A 16,448-nucleotide genomic window follows, 5' to 3' on the forward strand; every position below is an offset into this window, starting at 1 on the left:
GGCCCTCGGGCCCGCCCCGACAGATGTGCGAAAGGCGTCGGGAGCCGGGGCAGCTTTCCGGGAAAGCCGGGTTAGGAGGCGCGCCAGCGCGGTTCGCGTGACAGGCTTACAGAGAAAGGAACGGGGCGAGGAGGGCAGCCTCGGGACGCAGGCTTATCCACTCTGCACCAGGCTGGTAATACAGGAACAGAGTGTGACTGCACTTGCTGCCCTTGGTCCCAGAAGCGTAGGTGTACTGACTGGTCACCTTGGCACACTAACTGGAGAGACCTCTTCTACAAGCCCCAAGGGCATTAAGAAAGAACAGCGTTGTAAGACCCCAGACTCTTTAGTTTGTTCTCAAGATCATGTCAGCAAAAAGTGATTTTGCAGTTACCTCTACATGATTTGAATGTTTGTAGATTTGCAGATACATCACGTTAGGAGGGCAAGACAAATGACACCGACAGTTCAACAGAGCCACCCCCTTCACGGAAAGCTCAGAAGATTACACGAGTTTATTTTTTATTAATTTAAACTTTGCTTTGGTGAATCTGTGATCCCTCATCTATTTCCCTTTTATTACCATTTGGCCTGTGATGCCCAGTTAAACAGTTATTTTTGTTATTCAAAAACATCCATTGCAGGAGGGGGTAATTCTCAGGGGTTAGGACACTTACTTACCATACTCCTAAGAAGCTTTTCTCCTTAGGAGAAAACGTGTATTCTCCTCTCATTACCATTTGTGGGAGGAGAGCAAGAGTCACTGCTTAATTTTAAATCTTCTCCTAGCTCATTCTGATTCTCACTTAAATGTATGTACGAAATGTTTATTTTGACTGCCCAGCACATTTCCTTTCTTCTGGAACAGGACTGTCCCTCCCTGGATTCTCCTCCTCAGGTGGTGTGATTTAGAAAGGGAGGTGTCAGACAGTCAGGCCTTGCCTGCCTGGCCCCCTAGGAGTGGTTCAGGCTGGCCTCAGTGAGTTGGTCAAGGGATTGGCATGTAACTCAAGGTATGCCAAAGAAAGTTATTTCCTGGCATTCTCCTAACTGGAGGTTGGAGGAACAGAAGCAGGCTGTCTTCCTCTTGGTGGCAAAGCTGCCCTGCTATGTGCAGTGGCTGCCAGCTATAAGAGAACGGAGAGCCAGCTTTCACTCATGGCAGATTTGAAGGACTAAGCCTCTCTATGGCCTTCTAGGAGTTCCAAATCAGTAGTTGAGTTTCAAAGCAGCCCTGGTTTCCACTTTGCTCAAACTGTCTACCTCTTCCCTTGGCTGTTGGGTCCCTTCATATTCTAATAAAACATACACTTTAGAAATAATAACCTGTGTATTCAGAATGTCCGTTAGAACTATTTTAAGTATTAATTTAACTTGCTTTTTCCTCTCTAGAGCTACATATTGCAACATTCTCACTTAAGGACAGCATCGTCCTAATAGCTGTGCAATCTTGTTTGCACAAATCAAATTATTTCACATTTTAGTATTTCCAGTTTTTAAACATTATAAATAAGATTGATGGACAGTATGTACATATGCTAATAAGAACTTTCCAAAAGCTTCCAACGACTTTTCTCTTGGAGCCTTTTTAGTCAGAATTGGGTCACAGGCTCCTTCCTGATTTAATCTCTGGCAAGGGGTAAGGGCAGTTGAAGTGACTTAATCTGAACTCACTCCTGAACTTGGGTTGATTCACATGTGTTTGGGGACAGGGTAAAGGATCAGGGTAAAGAAATTAGGATTCCTGAAAAAAAAAAAGGGGTGGGATCAACTGTTCACTACCATAATTTTGAAACTTTTAAGAGGTTTAAAATGTAATAAGTGTACTATTTTTTCCCCTAAGAGTGATGTTTAAGAATGCTAGTTGCTCTACACCCTTGAGAACCAGACTATTATAGTTATTATAATCTCATCTTCATCTGTTTGATAGATCTGATAATAATGCTTGATATTTCATATTAGTAGTTAGTAACATCTTTATGATGATTCCCAACTCCTCAATGGCATTAAAACTTTCTAAAGAGACATAATAAAATGACAAGAAAACTGCTCTACTTTGTTTCCTAGAAATTCATTAGCCACTTAAAATTATAGGCACAGAAATATGAACTTCATCTCAACAAAGGAGATGAAGTTTTGCCAATCACTTACCAAAACAAGCATTGAGTTAATCTTAAGATTCTTCACTAGAGTTCTATGAAAAATTTCAGAAATAAGCAGTAATTTTGTTAAACACACAAACACTAAATTCTACAAAAGTTTTTTAAATGCATAAGGCAGTTATTAATTCTCAGTCTTCGAATGAATTAACATTCATTAAGGATTAGTCATAGGTCAGATTTTGGATACCAAATTTAATGAGGAATTTGGGTAATTTACATTACAGATTAATCTCTTAAAGAGTTATCAGGACCATATTTTTTAAAAAATATTTTTAGTTGTAAACACACAGTAATTTTATTTTTATGTGGTGCTGAGGCTCGAACCCAGTGCCTTACACATGCAAGACAAGTGCTTTACCACTGAGCTACAGCCCCAGTCCTCAGGGCCTCACTATAAGAGTATTAAGTTTGCGCCACTAGAGCTTTATTTCTTTTGTTTGAAAACATATTCGTGTAACAGATATCATATTTGTCACATAGTACATTTTTGGATAAAGCTCTTATTGATAGAAAATAGGCCACAAGGAATTAATTTACAATCATCAAATGTTTTGCTGTAGTGTATGAGTTAAAGTTCAAGAGCAGTTTTTTCATGTAAGGGCCTAACTCATGTCACTGGAGATTTTGTTCAATGACCATATTCTCAAGGCTCATAGATTTTGGGTTGGGCACAGTTTATTCCCACATGGGTGACAAGGCATTTGAACCCCTATGAGAAATGCCATTGAAACACTGTTCCTGTATTTCATTATGTGCTCAGGTTTACACTTAATTTAAACTTATAAATAATCGTTTGTGGTCAAATTCATCTCCACACCAGTTTGGGGGGCTCAAATGTGCAATTTATAAAGCTGTCTAAAACTTTAAATTTGACAGCAGTTATATCTCTGGAAAAAAAAAAATTCGACCTACATCTTGGTGGGAAGAAAATATATAGGGGTAAGCAAAACAAAGCAAGTGTTCTCATGTTCCGGTTTCCTGAATACAACCGGAAGTTGTATGGGAAAATGAGGAAAGTCTAGGACAAAGGTGTTTGCAGATTACATGCTTTGTGGGTACATACATCTGCTTCGAATCCACGGTAGGCTGATGCCTCACAGGGACTGGTGTGCTGGCAGAGTCAACTAACACGCTATGTGAGGCCCAGGTGCTTCCACTTAGGCCCACATGGAGTCCAAGTGCACTTCTGTGCTCACATGTTGAGCCATGCCCTTGGCCACTTCCATCGTCTGGGTCAATGTAAACAATAAGTACCATCTGACTGAGTGATGTTTGGAAGGATTCGCAATTAAATGAGACGTTGTCTATGAAGAGCCTGGCAAATACAAAGAGACCAATAAGTTTTTTTTTGTTGTTTTTTTTTTAATTTTGCATTTGCATTGGATAGAACCCAGAAATACCAATGAAAGCTGTGGTAGTTTCCAACCTGGGAGGCCTGTTTGCAACCATTTCATTCAAACTTTCAAGGGCACAGAGTTGCACCGTGTCATGGTTCACAGGATGAAAATAAAGTTGGGGTTAATTGTAATTTCTCATGCCCCCTCTGTACAGTCCTGGTGCTTACTTTAAAATTAGCTCTCTTGGGTAGACTTCCTGATATTTTTATCAGACTTGTAAACAAAGTGCCTATCCTCATACTTGCTTTTCACAGGTGGAGGGGAAGGAGAGGAAGGAGCATAAGACAACCTAATGTAATGAGTGTGTCACTGACAAGGCCCTATAGGAAAAATATCTCAGATAAATTCCCTGCAGGGAAAAAAAAAAAAAAGCCAGTCATTGTGTTCTCATAAACCAACACAAAGGTCTGTAGGTCATGCAGTTATTCTAGGGTACTTCCTGTACTATCTCCTCCAAAAACTAGAGAGCGTTTTTTTCTTGTAGGGGTCACTGACCTACAGAGGAGAAACAATAAAGGGCCACAAGAGAAGTTAAAAGGAGCTCAATTTGGTTATTACTGGACTAATTTTGTAAGTCACAGTAAAAGTGAAACTGTGCTGACTTAAAAATTAAGAACATAGGCTAGGAGTTCAGCTCCATGGTAGAGTACTTCCACACAAGGGGGCCCAGATTGGATGGCCAGTGCAGAAACAAATAATTTAAGAACAGGATGATACTCAACTTTATCCAGTATGCCCAAGGATGGAAATATTTTAAATTGTACTTCAGTTCTAGAATGGCCAATCATGGAGCAGAAAAAGAGAGGTGAAGAAGATAAGAGAGAAACTTGGAAGAGATGGAGAAATTGAGGTAAACAGAGAACCGGGAAAAAAATAACAAAGGACACACTTGGTGGCTTTATTTTTAAAAAATGATTGTGTAGCACTTGTCACATTTGTGTTTTTTTTTTTAAATTATACTTGTGTTTTTGTTTTTGTTTTTTGCTACCCTTTTAAAAAGACTACTCTTTATAACTTACCAATTCTCTTTTCCTTTGAAATTCTTACTGGGTCTATCATGGTCCAAGTGAATTTGCTACAATGATGAAAATGTCCTGTGTCTATTTAGTCTTACACAGTAGCCACACCTGACTACTGAGCACCTGAAATGTGGCTAGTGCAATCCAGCAATAGGATTTTAAAATCTACTTCATTTTATCTAAAAGTCACATGTGGATGATTGGAATGTGCAGGTCCAAGGGACATTTACAATGGAAAGAAAAATGGTGTCAAGAAGATGTGCAAATGAATAAGCACAGATGGAATTAAACTAGAGTGAATTATAGCCTTTCAGCCAGATATCTTCCCATCCTTAAAGTGTCATGTACACAAAGCACTCAACAAACATTATACTGCTAATCATTCTGCTGCACATGCTGTACCAAGGTGGTTCTGGTCAATGCTAGACCCCAGTGGTTCCTGAGAGATTATGAAGGCATTGAGAGACTACTATCACCTAGTGGTGTCACAAGCCATGGTGATGTTTTAATGCAGCTCATTGCTTGGGTTGGTGATGATGCTGAGTGTCAGCACACCTGCTGTGCTTCTCCTAACATGTAGTGCACACATGTACAGGACACAACACCAGTTACTTGAAAAAGGCAACAAATGACGCTGTGATGGTTTATGTATTGTTATTCCATACTTAGATTATCATTTAGAATTATTCCTACTCACTAAAAATTTTAACACAGCATAGGTGTTACTTGGGCTCACTTCATGCATTTTGTATTTACCAAGTCTCTAAATCACATCATTTTTTTTCTTCTGCTTGACATAAATCGCCTGATGTTTTGTCATTGTGGCCCTAGGAATAATAGGTCGTGCCACAAGAACATATATACAGCATATAGTCTAGGCATGTAATAGGCTACCTGATCTAGGTTGACATAAACACACTCTGTGATATCTTAAGAACAAAATCTGGTCACTAAAAAATGTGAAGCTAGCTCAGAACACAGAGATCTTGTTTTAGGTGTGCAAAGAACTGGATGAATGATTTTTTGTGCCCTACAGCTAAAATTCCCACTGTTATAAAATGAGAACAGTCCCACCCTCACTATCCCTCAAAGAAGCATGAGGTGCATGGATAGCTCTGGAAGTTCTTTGTGCTGTGCTTGATCACTTGGCTGGCAGTTCTCTGCATCCGTTCTTTCTTCCATCCTTTAATTACTGTCTATCTTGCCCAGATAAGGAATACTCTTTAAGGAGTGGAAACAAAAGTCAATGTCAGGCAGTGGGGCAAAAGTCAGGTTAAGTGTCGATCTCCTAGACTTTTAGTGCCTGGAGGAACAAGGCTTTCAGGAAGTATTCAGTTCTCCACTGTCATTTGCACTAATAAACAGTTATCAACCAGCAGTTTGACCCCTGTACTAGCACTTCTCTGCGTCACTGGAGCACGTCGCTCTCTACAGGTGTCACTCACTTTATTCATAACGACTCAGCCTTATTTTCTTCAACAGTGTCTTTTCTCTACTAGCTAACGTAACTGTTTGCCTGGGTTTCCGGAAGAACTGCCCTTTGGACTCCACAGACTCCTCAAGGAGACCTGGACTGGGAATGCGTCACCAGTTAACCATGTCACTGGCAGGGGCAGCCGAGGTCAGTTACGACCGTCAGCTGGCCGTGGGTACGCAGTGCGGGGAGCCTAGCAGGTGGTCAGCAAGTACCTGTTTTACGAACGCAGGTGTGAAGAAGGGACGCCGGTCACGTGCCGCGGGGGCAGCCTTCTGTACAGAGGCGGGGACCGGGCGTCTCTGCATGGTGGCCTTACTGAGCGCGAGTTCGAGTCCAGGGCGAACGCCACGCCCACGTCCTCGCAGCAGCGCGGCGGCCAGCTTGCCGTGACCCCATGGCCTCCGCGGCCCGGCTGGGCACAGAGCCCGGCGCGCTGCCTCGTGTGCGGCGGGGCGGGGCCGAAACGAGCGCGGTCAGCCGAAGCGCTCGGCCGCTCTCTCGCGACGCCCGCCGACGCAGCGCTGCGCTTCCACTTCGGGGCGGCGGAGGCGGGGGTCTGACGTCGCCGCTCTCTGACGTCATGCCTGCGCGCCGCTGGTCGCCCCGGAGATTGAGCGCCGCGTCCCCGGCGGATGGCGGTCTAGGTGAGAGACGGCGGCGTCCCGCGGCGGCCGGTCGGGGCCGGGACACGCGCTCCGCTCTCGCCACCGGGAGCCTTCCGGCCGCGGCGGAGCGGAAGGCGACTCCCCATCGTGCCCTGGGGGCTGCCCCCGCTCCGGGAGGTCCGAGACCTGGCCGCCGCTCTGGCCGCACTGTGGGCGTCGTACCGGGCGGGAGCAGGGGCCCCACCGACGCTGGAAGTGGGCCCGCAAGGAGAGCAGGTGCCGGAGCACCGCGGCGGAAGGTGTGAGACCCCAGTCAGCGCGCCCGGTGACCGCTTTCCATGTTGCCGGGAGCGCGGGAAGGCGAGCCCTGACTTTCTGGAGAAACGAAGGGTTTGTGAACGCCTTCTCTCTTCCTCTCAGAATGCAAGCAAATCTTTATAAAGACCCAGGAATGCTTTTCTGAGGACCTGGAAGCCATTTCTTTCAAATGCAAACATAAAAAAGAAAAGAAAGGAAAAAAAAGCAAACATCAAGGAAAACTGAGCCCCTTCTGCTTGACGCCTTAGAAGCTTGTTTAGCCAGGACGCCCAACTCTTGGTTGTAACTACCTGCCTATGCTCCTTAGCGTGACGACAATTAGCTAGCACCAATTACCTGGTGGTAATTATAAACAATAATTAAAACTATAAGACAATATATAGCATTAAGTCCTCTTACGTGAGGACAAGTGACCAATTTTCTTGCGACATGTATGTAACGAACACGTGCATGTGTTTTCTTGGCTGTATAAAAAGAATGGGATTCTTTGTAGTCTCTTCACCAGATTGGCTGTGAGGAGCACTGAAATCTAGCTAAATGCTTCTTCAGTAATAAAACTTTTCTTTCTGCATTGTGGAGTTTTCTGGCTTGACAGAATATCTTATTTTTAGATTTTTCCTCAGTAATCAGAACCTGCCCATTCCTTCCATTGGTATAGTAAGGCCCTAAATTGGGATAGATTCATAAATGATGAAGGTAACCTCTGCTAGTGCCTCTTGTTTGCATTATCGCTCGGATCCGGGATCTTAAATACTTTTATGAGTAATATTTAAAAAGATTTAGTAGGTCATTTTAGGAAGAAAGTCACTACCAATGAAATTGAAGATGTTACCATTTTATTTTACTAATAATGAGTCCACTATAAAATAGCAGAAATGAAAATAATGAACCTTACAGTCTTCAGCCAAATGACTGACGGTCTGCCAGACTTCAGGTTAGGTAGTTGGCCATTAAGTTTACTGTTATGCTTGACCTGGGTTAACTTTAAGAACCACATATAGTATTATGTTTTATATGAGAAGACTATTCATTAGTTACTTGTTTTCCATAGCAACTCACTGAAAAGAGAAATGTTTGTGCTAACTGGGGATGAAGAATCCTCTTTTCAACCAGTGGTTGCATGCTTTACAAAAATAATGCCACAGCAGGATTTTATTTATTGATTGATTTGTCAACTACAATTTTCCTGCTATCCTTATTGTGGTTGGAGTTGTTCTGTCTGATAGCGCTCTGTGTGTTTCCGGTCTCTTTTGTCAAAATCCTTCCCTGACCAGAGGCAGAAAACCTCAATAAGTATCCACTAAATACCTGCCCTACCTAACAGACAGGACATTTTTTTCCCCCTGAACTCTTAGATTGCTCTTGTCCCTAACTCAGGACACCTTCTGTGCTGTGGAATCCTTTGCTGGTGTCATCTGACTTTCCACATCTTCCCCTTCTTTTTTTTTTTTAAAGAGAGAGAGAGAGAGAATTTTTTAATATTTATTTTTTTAGTTTTTGGCGGACACAACATCTTTGTTTGTATGTGGTGCTGAGGATCGAACCCGGGCTGCACGCATGCCAGGCAAGCGCGCTACCGCTTGAGCCATATCCCCAGCCCCCGAAAATAATTTTTAAAGTTAGAGAAGGCACTTTCTGGTGGGGCTGGGGATATGGCTTCTTAACTGCTTAGATATATATGAACAACTGTCACTCAGATTGGACTAGCTGCCCTTTCAACATATTTGGGAAGGATTAAAGAAATAAAAAGAATGTGAAATGCTCCATTCATCCTCTGTGGTTTTATGAAAGTAGTGCTAGAGATTCTTATTGAATTTTTTTTTTTTTAAATTTAGTTGTAGGTGGGCACAATACCTTTTATTTTATTTATTTTTTTATGTGGTACTGAGGATTGTATTCAGTGCCTCAAATGTGCTAGGCAAGTTTTCTCTACCACTGAGCCACAATCCCAGCCCTAGAATTTTTTTTATTAGAAAATAAAAATCTGTTACAAGTAAAATATCTTTATGAAATTATAGAAATGTCCATCTTAAGTAAAACTGGCACTTGGCTTCTGATACTTTGATGACTTTTGAGTGCTTATGTGCCGATTTAATCTGGTAATTAAATATTGTTTCTGTACTTCATCAGTTTAAATGCTAATGGAGAAAACCCAAGTTGTACCTTCAACACTTAATTGATGAAACAAACATCTGTTGAAACAGTTATCCATCTCCCAAAACTTCTAAGAATTTATAAATCATCTTAATTTTCAATTTTCACATTATTTTATTTCTGACTATTGCCATCAATGTCTTTAGACTATTTTGCTTCAGAACTCTGAATTTTGGGAAATTATGGATCGTCACATTCCCATGCATGCTTTACCTGAAGAAATCCAAAAGGTATGATGTTATATTTTGTTATTACAACATAACATTAGAAACATTTTACCAATTAAATAATTCTAAAACACAGGGAGTGACCTTAAAGGTTTTTAATTTTGTTTACAGAATCTTCAGTGAGTTGGTGGAATGGGAGAGGAAATAAGCACAGTGGACAGAACTGTAGAATTCAATTCAGTGCAAATAATATATGTTCCTCTAAAAGAAGACAAATAATTCCAGTGCAATACTTAACCAGGTGGTTGTGGAGCCCTAGTGAAAATTAGAAATGCCCATGTTCATAACTTCTTACGATGCTAAGTTTGTCTCTATGTAGTGCCCTTACTTTTTTTTTTTTTTGTTCTAGGGATTGAACCCAGGGACGCTTAACCTCTGAGCCAAATACCCAGCCCTTTTTATATTTTATGTATAGCTAGGATCTTGCTAAATTGCTTAGGGCCTTGATAAGTTGCTGAGGCAAGTTGCTGAGGCTGGCTTTGAACTCGGGATCCTCCTGCCTTAGCCTCCCAGGATGCTAGGATTACAGGCATGTGCCACTGCACTGGTGCTTACGTTGATTTTTGACATGTACTGTGTGCCAGGCACTGTATTAAGCCCTTTGATGTGTATCACACATTTAATCTGGATAGCAATCCATTCTTCACTGTTGCTATGCTATTATCATCCCTGTTAGGTCACATCTGTCCTTAGGCAAAAGCATTTCTTACATATTTAGTTTGGCAATCCATACGTCGTTAGTAGAATAATTTTCTAAATATTTTTGGAAAATTATCGACATTGTGAGTTTAAACTTCAGACCTTAGCTATTATTAATCATATAGGTTTTTCAATAAATTACAGGCAACTCTTAAATAATTGATTTATTACCTTTTAAATGGAAATTACAGTCAGCTGTCAGATATGCTTTGGTCCATTGTGCATGTTGCTTTGAGCTGCCTGTTTTTATTCTTACTGCATGTCCTTCAGATTTGTATAAACTGCAAATTAGCAGAAATTCTAAGGAAAGTCCAGTTATAAAAAAGTCATATAAATTGTCGCACCTAGTTTTTGAAGTTAAGTGTAAAGTGGTGAGCATGGGGAGCACTTAGCTGGGCTTCTGCTCATCTGAGAAATGGTGCTTACGTGTGTTTGCAGATATGGAATGTCCTTGCCTGAACTGAGTTCCCTCCACTTGTAGAATACTTGGAGGTTTAAAAAGCAAAGCAAAACAAAACAAAACAAAATCTACAAAGGTCATAATCACTTCAGATCCTAATCACCTGTCAAAAAGAAGATATAAAGTGACATTAGAATAATCCTCTGGAGCTGGAGTTGTAGCTCAGTGGTAGAGCGCTTCCTCGCATGTGACAGGCCTGGGTTCGATCCTCACCATCACATAATAAATAAATAAATAAATAAAGGTATTGTGTCCATCTACAACAACAACAATAAAATTTAAAAATTAACCCTCTGTTAGACAGTATGTGATTTAAGTTCCATATTACTAGTCCCTGTTAAGAGAATGGAGAAGGTGGAAAGAAGAATCCTGAATATTCGGGTAGTCAAAGGGCAGCTTTATATAGGACATGGAACTGTGTTACTGGTCCTTGGAGGATATATCTGTAGGCCAAAGGCACAGAAACTTTCTGGTGAGAAAAAGATAGCCAGGCTAGACAATGTGTAATAACTTTAGTGCTTTGAATGCATAAAACATTTATTTTAATGAGTTGAAGAGTGTATGTTCTCTTGGGCACTTTAAATTGTTTTAAAAATGCCAAAACCAAGCATTTTATGAATCTGTAGTTAGACTCTAAAGCAGGAATGGCCAGCAGCTGTTGAGGCAGTGCAGAGAAATAGGGACACCTGGAGGGGCTCAGCTGCCCACTTCCCTGGACAAGTGTGCTGGTTGTAGCTTTCATCCTACCCAGTCTTTAGAACTTGAAATCTTCCGGCCTAAGTTAGACACATTTATACAAAAAGTATTTGTTATGCTTGTTATATATCTGGATGCTTGATTATAAATCAGCCGAAATGTGTTCATGCTTCCCAAAGCTTATAAAAATATTTTTTAAAAATAAACATTTGTTTTCCATAACTTCTTACTTATGTTTGATTTGTCTGCATTGTCCATAATTTAATTAGTTTAATTGCCTAGTTATTGGGCAATATATCTATTTAGTCAGCTTGCATATATTACTTTATACAGAACCATGTAAAATATATGGATATACAGGTTGAGCATCCCTAATTTGAAATCCAAGATGCTGCAAAATTCAAAACTTTTTGAAGGCCAATACTATGTTATAATTGAAAATTCCGTACCACAAAACTTTGTTTCAAGCACATTAAATATATTGTATAAAAATTATCTTATGACGTCATAAAAGGTAAATATGAAATCTAAATGAATTATTTATTTAGACTTTAGTTCCAAGATCACTGTTATGGTTTGGATCTGGAATATCCCCCAGAATCTCATGTGTTGAAGATTTAGTCCCAAAACAGCAGTGTCCAGGGGTGGTACTTTTGGGAGATGATTGGATCATGAGTACTGTAACCTAATCAGTGGATTAATCTATTTAGTGGATTAACAATTTAAATGGATTACTGGGAGGAGGTGAAAACTGTAGGTCATGGGGCATGGTTAGAGGAAGTAGGTCACTGGGGGTATACCCTTTGGGTCTGTGTCTTGTCCCTCTCCGCCCCCCCCCCCCAGCATTTCTCTTCCACCATGATGTTCTTCCTCATTTCAAGCACAGCGCAATGGATCCAGCCAGCTATTGATTAAAACCTGTGACACTCTGAGCCAAAATAAATTTTTCCTCCTTTAAGTTATTTGTGTCAAGTATTTTTGTTCACAACAATGAAAAGCTAACAATCTCATTATTTGTGTGTACTTATACCCACGTCTGAAAAAGATGAAATCTGAAATACTTCTGGTCCCTAGCATTTTACATAAGGGATAATTGGCCTGTATAGATTATAGTGGTATCAGGGACATTTAAGATTAGAACCAATGCATTTTTAAGATGAAGAAAAATAATATTTTCCACAATGGCTTGGAAAATGTGCTTTATTTCCTTATTGGAGAAAAAAAATCGAGTTGGGTGTATCTGTGTGGTGATGGGTCTATTAAAGCTGTTCCCCCATTCTTTCCTGTTCTTGTGTTAAACTTTTTGTGTCACTGTATGTTGACTTCTCTTTCTAGAGAAACCCCTCCTTGTGCTTTCTTTCTGGCAGAGGCAAGGAAGTGTAGTGTAGGGGCAGAGAGGAGGAGGTGAGGGGACTTTCTTATTTATTTTTTCTACTTTTGTTATGTAATATGGAAATATGGATGGTTGACACTTTAGAATGCAAAAATGGTTGTATTACATTATACTGTTTTTTAGCAAAATAAGTAGTGGGGAAAGGAGAATTGCAAGAAAATGTGAAGAAGTTAAGGAATGATGATAAGCTTCAGTTGGAGAATCCGCCACCTGCCTAGGAGGCAGATTGTTAAATCACCCTCCCCTGGTCACATATCTCAAGGGAACCTTAGGAAAGAAGACATGAGATAACCTTTGACTTCATTTCCTGGGTCTTTTTGCTTTTTATCATGATGTTTGACCAAACACAGAACTTCTAGAACTTCCATCCTCTTGCCTGGCTGAAGATGTAAGAGGCCATTGACTAGACAGGAAGGCCACTCTTGTCCCCTTTGTCTACTGCTGGATTGTACATTTCTGTTCTGTCTTTACTTAGACCATATCTCCAGATCTGCTCTTCTGTGGTCTGTGCAGATTCCTATCTCTCTGACCTCAGGTGATCAGCAGTGATGCTGGAATATTCGTCCCTCATTCTGAAAGCAGAGTACAGTATCATTCTAAGTTTAAACAATTCATAATTTAAAACTAAAGTAATATAGGTCAGCCAAGTAATGATTCATTATCTCTCCCCTTCATGAATATCAGTTCACTTTAGAGACATGTGAAGTCCTCTTTTTAGAAAAAAACGAGTGAACAATTTTCCTTTGGCTATTTTTGCTGGGGTTCACAGGAGCAGCCAACACAACAGTAGCAAACTAGTAGAAAATTCAGTTCATTTGCACAAGCAAAATTGATCTCTTATTTTTAAAATGGTGACAAAATGAAGGCTTGTTATAGGATTTTAGTTTTAGGAGATCTTTCTTACCACATGACACAGTGAAATAAAGAGACCAGAATTGTTTATTTTGCACAATAGAAGTGGTGGTGCAGGACTGGAGAGCACACTGTTCCTTCTGGGTAGCAATCCCTTTCCCCAGCACAAACAGCTCATTCTGTCCTGTTTCAGTAATTTTAGTACTTTGGAACTTTAAAATTTATTCAGAATAACAGTTTTATATTTCCAAGCACAGATTGTCATTGCCAGAAAAAATAAACTTGATTTTCCAGGTCATTTTGGGCCATAGTGGCTAAGTTCAGATTTTGTGTTAAATGAGAGTAGTGGAAAACAGAAAATGGTCATGGAAATGTTAGACCATACATCCTGGAAAGTGGAGATATATGTGTATTTCTATGTGTGGTATATTTTTAAGCAACTGTAGTTTTAAAACTTAATGACAAAAATGTAGTTATGAATTTGGAGAGATTGTTCACCTAATGTTTTGATCCAAAATAGTTCAGTAGGAAAAACAGTTTGTTTCCAGAATATTATTATGAGTCGTGAAAATTTTGTCAGTTTGTAGTCAAAACTACTTTTGCCAACTGGCCATAGAAGAGCATGAAGTTTACTAAGGTTTCCTAACAGAAAAGTAGGCATTGGGGGAAATATACTTTGGAAGCATATTTATGTAGATGTAAGTGTGTCATGTGTAATTATAGATTATGAAGCCTGATAGTGCTCATCAAAATATCTTTTTAAATTAATTTATGGTATTTTAATCCCAGATTGATTTATTTTTATTTTTATTATTTGAATATTAAGCTTATTTTAAGATAATTGTAGGTTCATTTGCAGTTGTATGAAATCATACCTTGTATCCTTTCCTCGGCTTTCCCTGGGGTAACACTTGGCAAAACTAAAGAATAGTGTCACTTCCAGGATACTGACGATGGCTACAGCACAGTGGTTCCTCATGTGCCCTTCCTTCTCTAGCTGTATTCTCTACCACATTCCCGGTAGCTTCCCCAGTCTTCTTCCCTCCCTCCAGCCCAGGGCACTACCTTGGAACACTGATCTGAGGTTAAGTCATTTTGTTCTTTCAATAATGTTATTTAAATACAGTTCTGCATTTTGTAACCTTTTAGGATTGACTTCTTTTTACTCTGGAGCTTCATGTGGGTTATTGTTTATATTATTAGTTTATTTATTTTTATTGCTAGGTGGTATTCCATGTTGGGAGCACACCAATTTTTTCATTCACCTGCTGAAGAGTATCCGTGTTTCTTCTGGGTTTTGTCTGTTACATATAAAGCTGCTATGAACATTTGTTTATGGGGCTGTATGTTTTCATTCTCCTAGGATAAATGCCTAAGAGATTAATTGATAGGTTGTATGGTAGTTACATGTCGGGTTTTTGAAGATACTGCTAAGTCATTGCAGAGTGGCTATACCATTTTACACTCTTACCTGCAGTAGGTGAACGATCCAGCTTCTCCATGTTTTTGCTGGCATTTGAAGCTGTCACTAGTGAGCAGTGATAGATGTTGTGGTTTTAATTTGCGTTTTCCTGTGGCTAGTAATGTTGATTCTCTTATCTTGTGCTTATTTGGCATTGTATATTCTCCTCTGTGAAGTGTCTTCTCATGAATCTTTTGCTCATTTTTTAATTGGACTTTTTTAAACTGTTGAGTCTTGAGAATTTTTTACATAATGTAGGTACTGATCAGAATATGGTTTGATAATATTTTCTCATGGTCTATAGCTTTTTGTCATTTTCACAGTTTTTAATTATTATTTTTTTTTTGCAAAGCAAAAGTGTTTCATTTTGATGAAGTCCAGGTTATTAAATTTTCCATTTATGGGTCATGCTTTTGGTATCAAGAAGTTTTTTTTATAAGTATAAATGGAATGTTATTGCACCAAATTAACACATTTCAATACATAAATTTTTAGAAGTGTAAGAACTTTTTTTAAAATATTTTTCAGTTTTCAGTGGACACAACGTCTTTTTTTAAATTTTATTTTATTATTTTTATGTGGTGCTGAGGATCGAACCCAGCGCCCCATGCATGCCAGGCGAGGGTGTTACCACTTGAGCCACATTCCCAGCCCTGTAAGAACTTTTTGACTAGTTTAGATCCAAAGTATTTCTCCTGTTCCTTTTCTAAAATCTTACTTTTATGTTTTACATGGTTCATTTTGAATGTACTCTTGCAACTAGGCATGAGGTATAGGTCCTTTTATTTATTTATTTTAACCTATGACTAGCCAATTGTACAAGCACATTTGTTGAAAAGGCTATCTTTCCTTCATTAAATTTCTTTTGTACCTTTAAAAAAATCAGTTTGGCATATTTATATAGCTTCATTTCTAGGTTTTGTATTCTGGTCCATCAATGTATGTTCTTTTCCTTCTGTCAGAACCATACAGTCTAGATTACTGTGACTATACAGTATATCTTAAAATCAGATAGAGTGATCCCTCTCATTTTATTATTCTTTTTTTTTTTTTTTCAGGATTGTTTTGGCTATTCTAGTTCCTTTGACTGACTTTCTATCTCCTCCTCCTATTATTATTATTATTATTATTATTTTGTGCTGGGGATTGAACCTGGGATGTTCTATCACTGAGCTACTTTCCCAGTCCTTTTTATTTTTAATTTTGAGACAGAGTCTTGCTAAGTTGCCCAGGCTGGCCTGGAACTTCCAGTCCTCCTGCCTCAACCTTTCAGTTGCTGGGATTATAGGCATGTGGCACTATACCTGCTTCCATATAAATTTGAGAATAATTATAACTGTATCTACAAAGCATCTTGCTGGGATTCTTGTAGGAATTGAATAATACCTACAAGAATTTTTTAATTGTAATATTTTGAGTTTTCCAACCCATAAACAGAGCATGTCTTTCCATTTATTTGGATCTTCAGTTTATTTCATTAGCATTTTGTTGTTTTCAGCATGTAAATCCTGTGCATATTTTGTTAGTTCTACACCTAAGTATTAA

The 16,448-nt window shown here is 39.4% G+C and overlaps 1 protein-coding gene across 9 annotated transcripts in view; it reads left to right on the plus strand.

Annotated features, from left to right (window-relative positions):
• The first annotated feature begins 6,119 nt into the window (after nt 1–6,119).
• Lekr1 (leucine, glutamate and lysine rich 1) overlaps nt 6,120–16,448 on the plus strand; it is a 171,438-nt gene continuing 161,109 nt past the window's right edge. For 2 of the 9 annotated variants that reach the window (XM_048794265.1, XM_048794266.1), the window contains exons 1-2: nt 6,120–6,681; nt 9,261–9,344. In XM_048794265.1, coding sequence (XP_048650222.1) covers nt 9,297–9,344 — 48 coding nt within the window. In that variant the 5' untranslated portion in view covers nt 6,120–6,681; nt 9,261–9,296. Of the gene's footprint in view, nt 6,682–6,900; nt 7,033–9,260; nt 9,345–16,448 lie in introns of those variants that run through there. The other 7 variants (XM_015486937.2, XM_048794262.1, XM_048794268.1 and 4 more) reach the window with 5 other exon arrangements.

This window comes from Marmota marmota, unplaced genomic scaffold, assembly GCF_001458135.2.
Source record: "Marmota marmota marmota unplaced genomic scaffold, marMar, whole genome shotgun sequence".
NCBI lineage: Eukaryota > Metazoa > Chordata > Mammalia > Rodentia > Sciuridae > Marmota > Marmota marmota.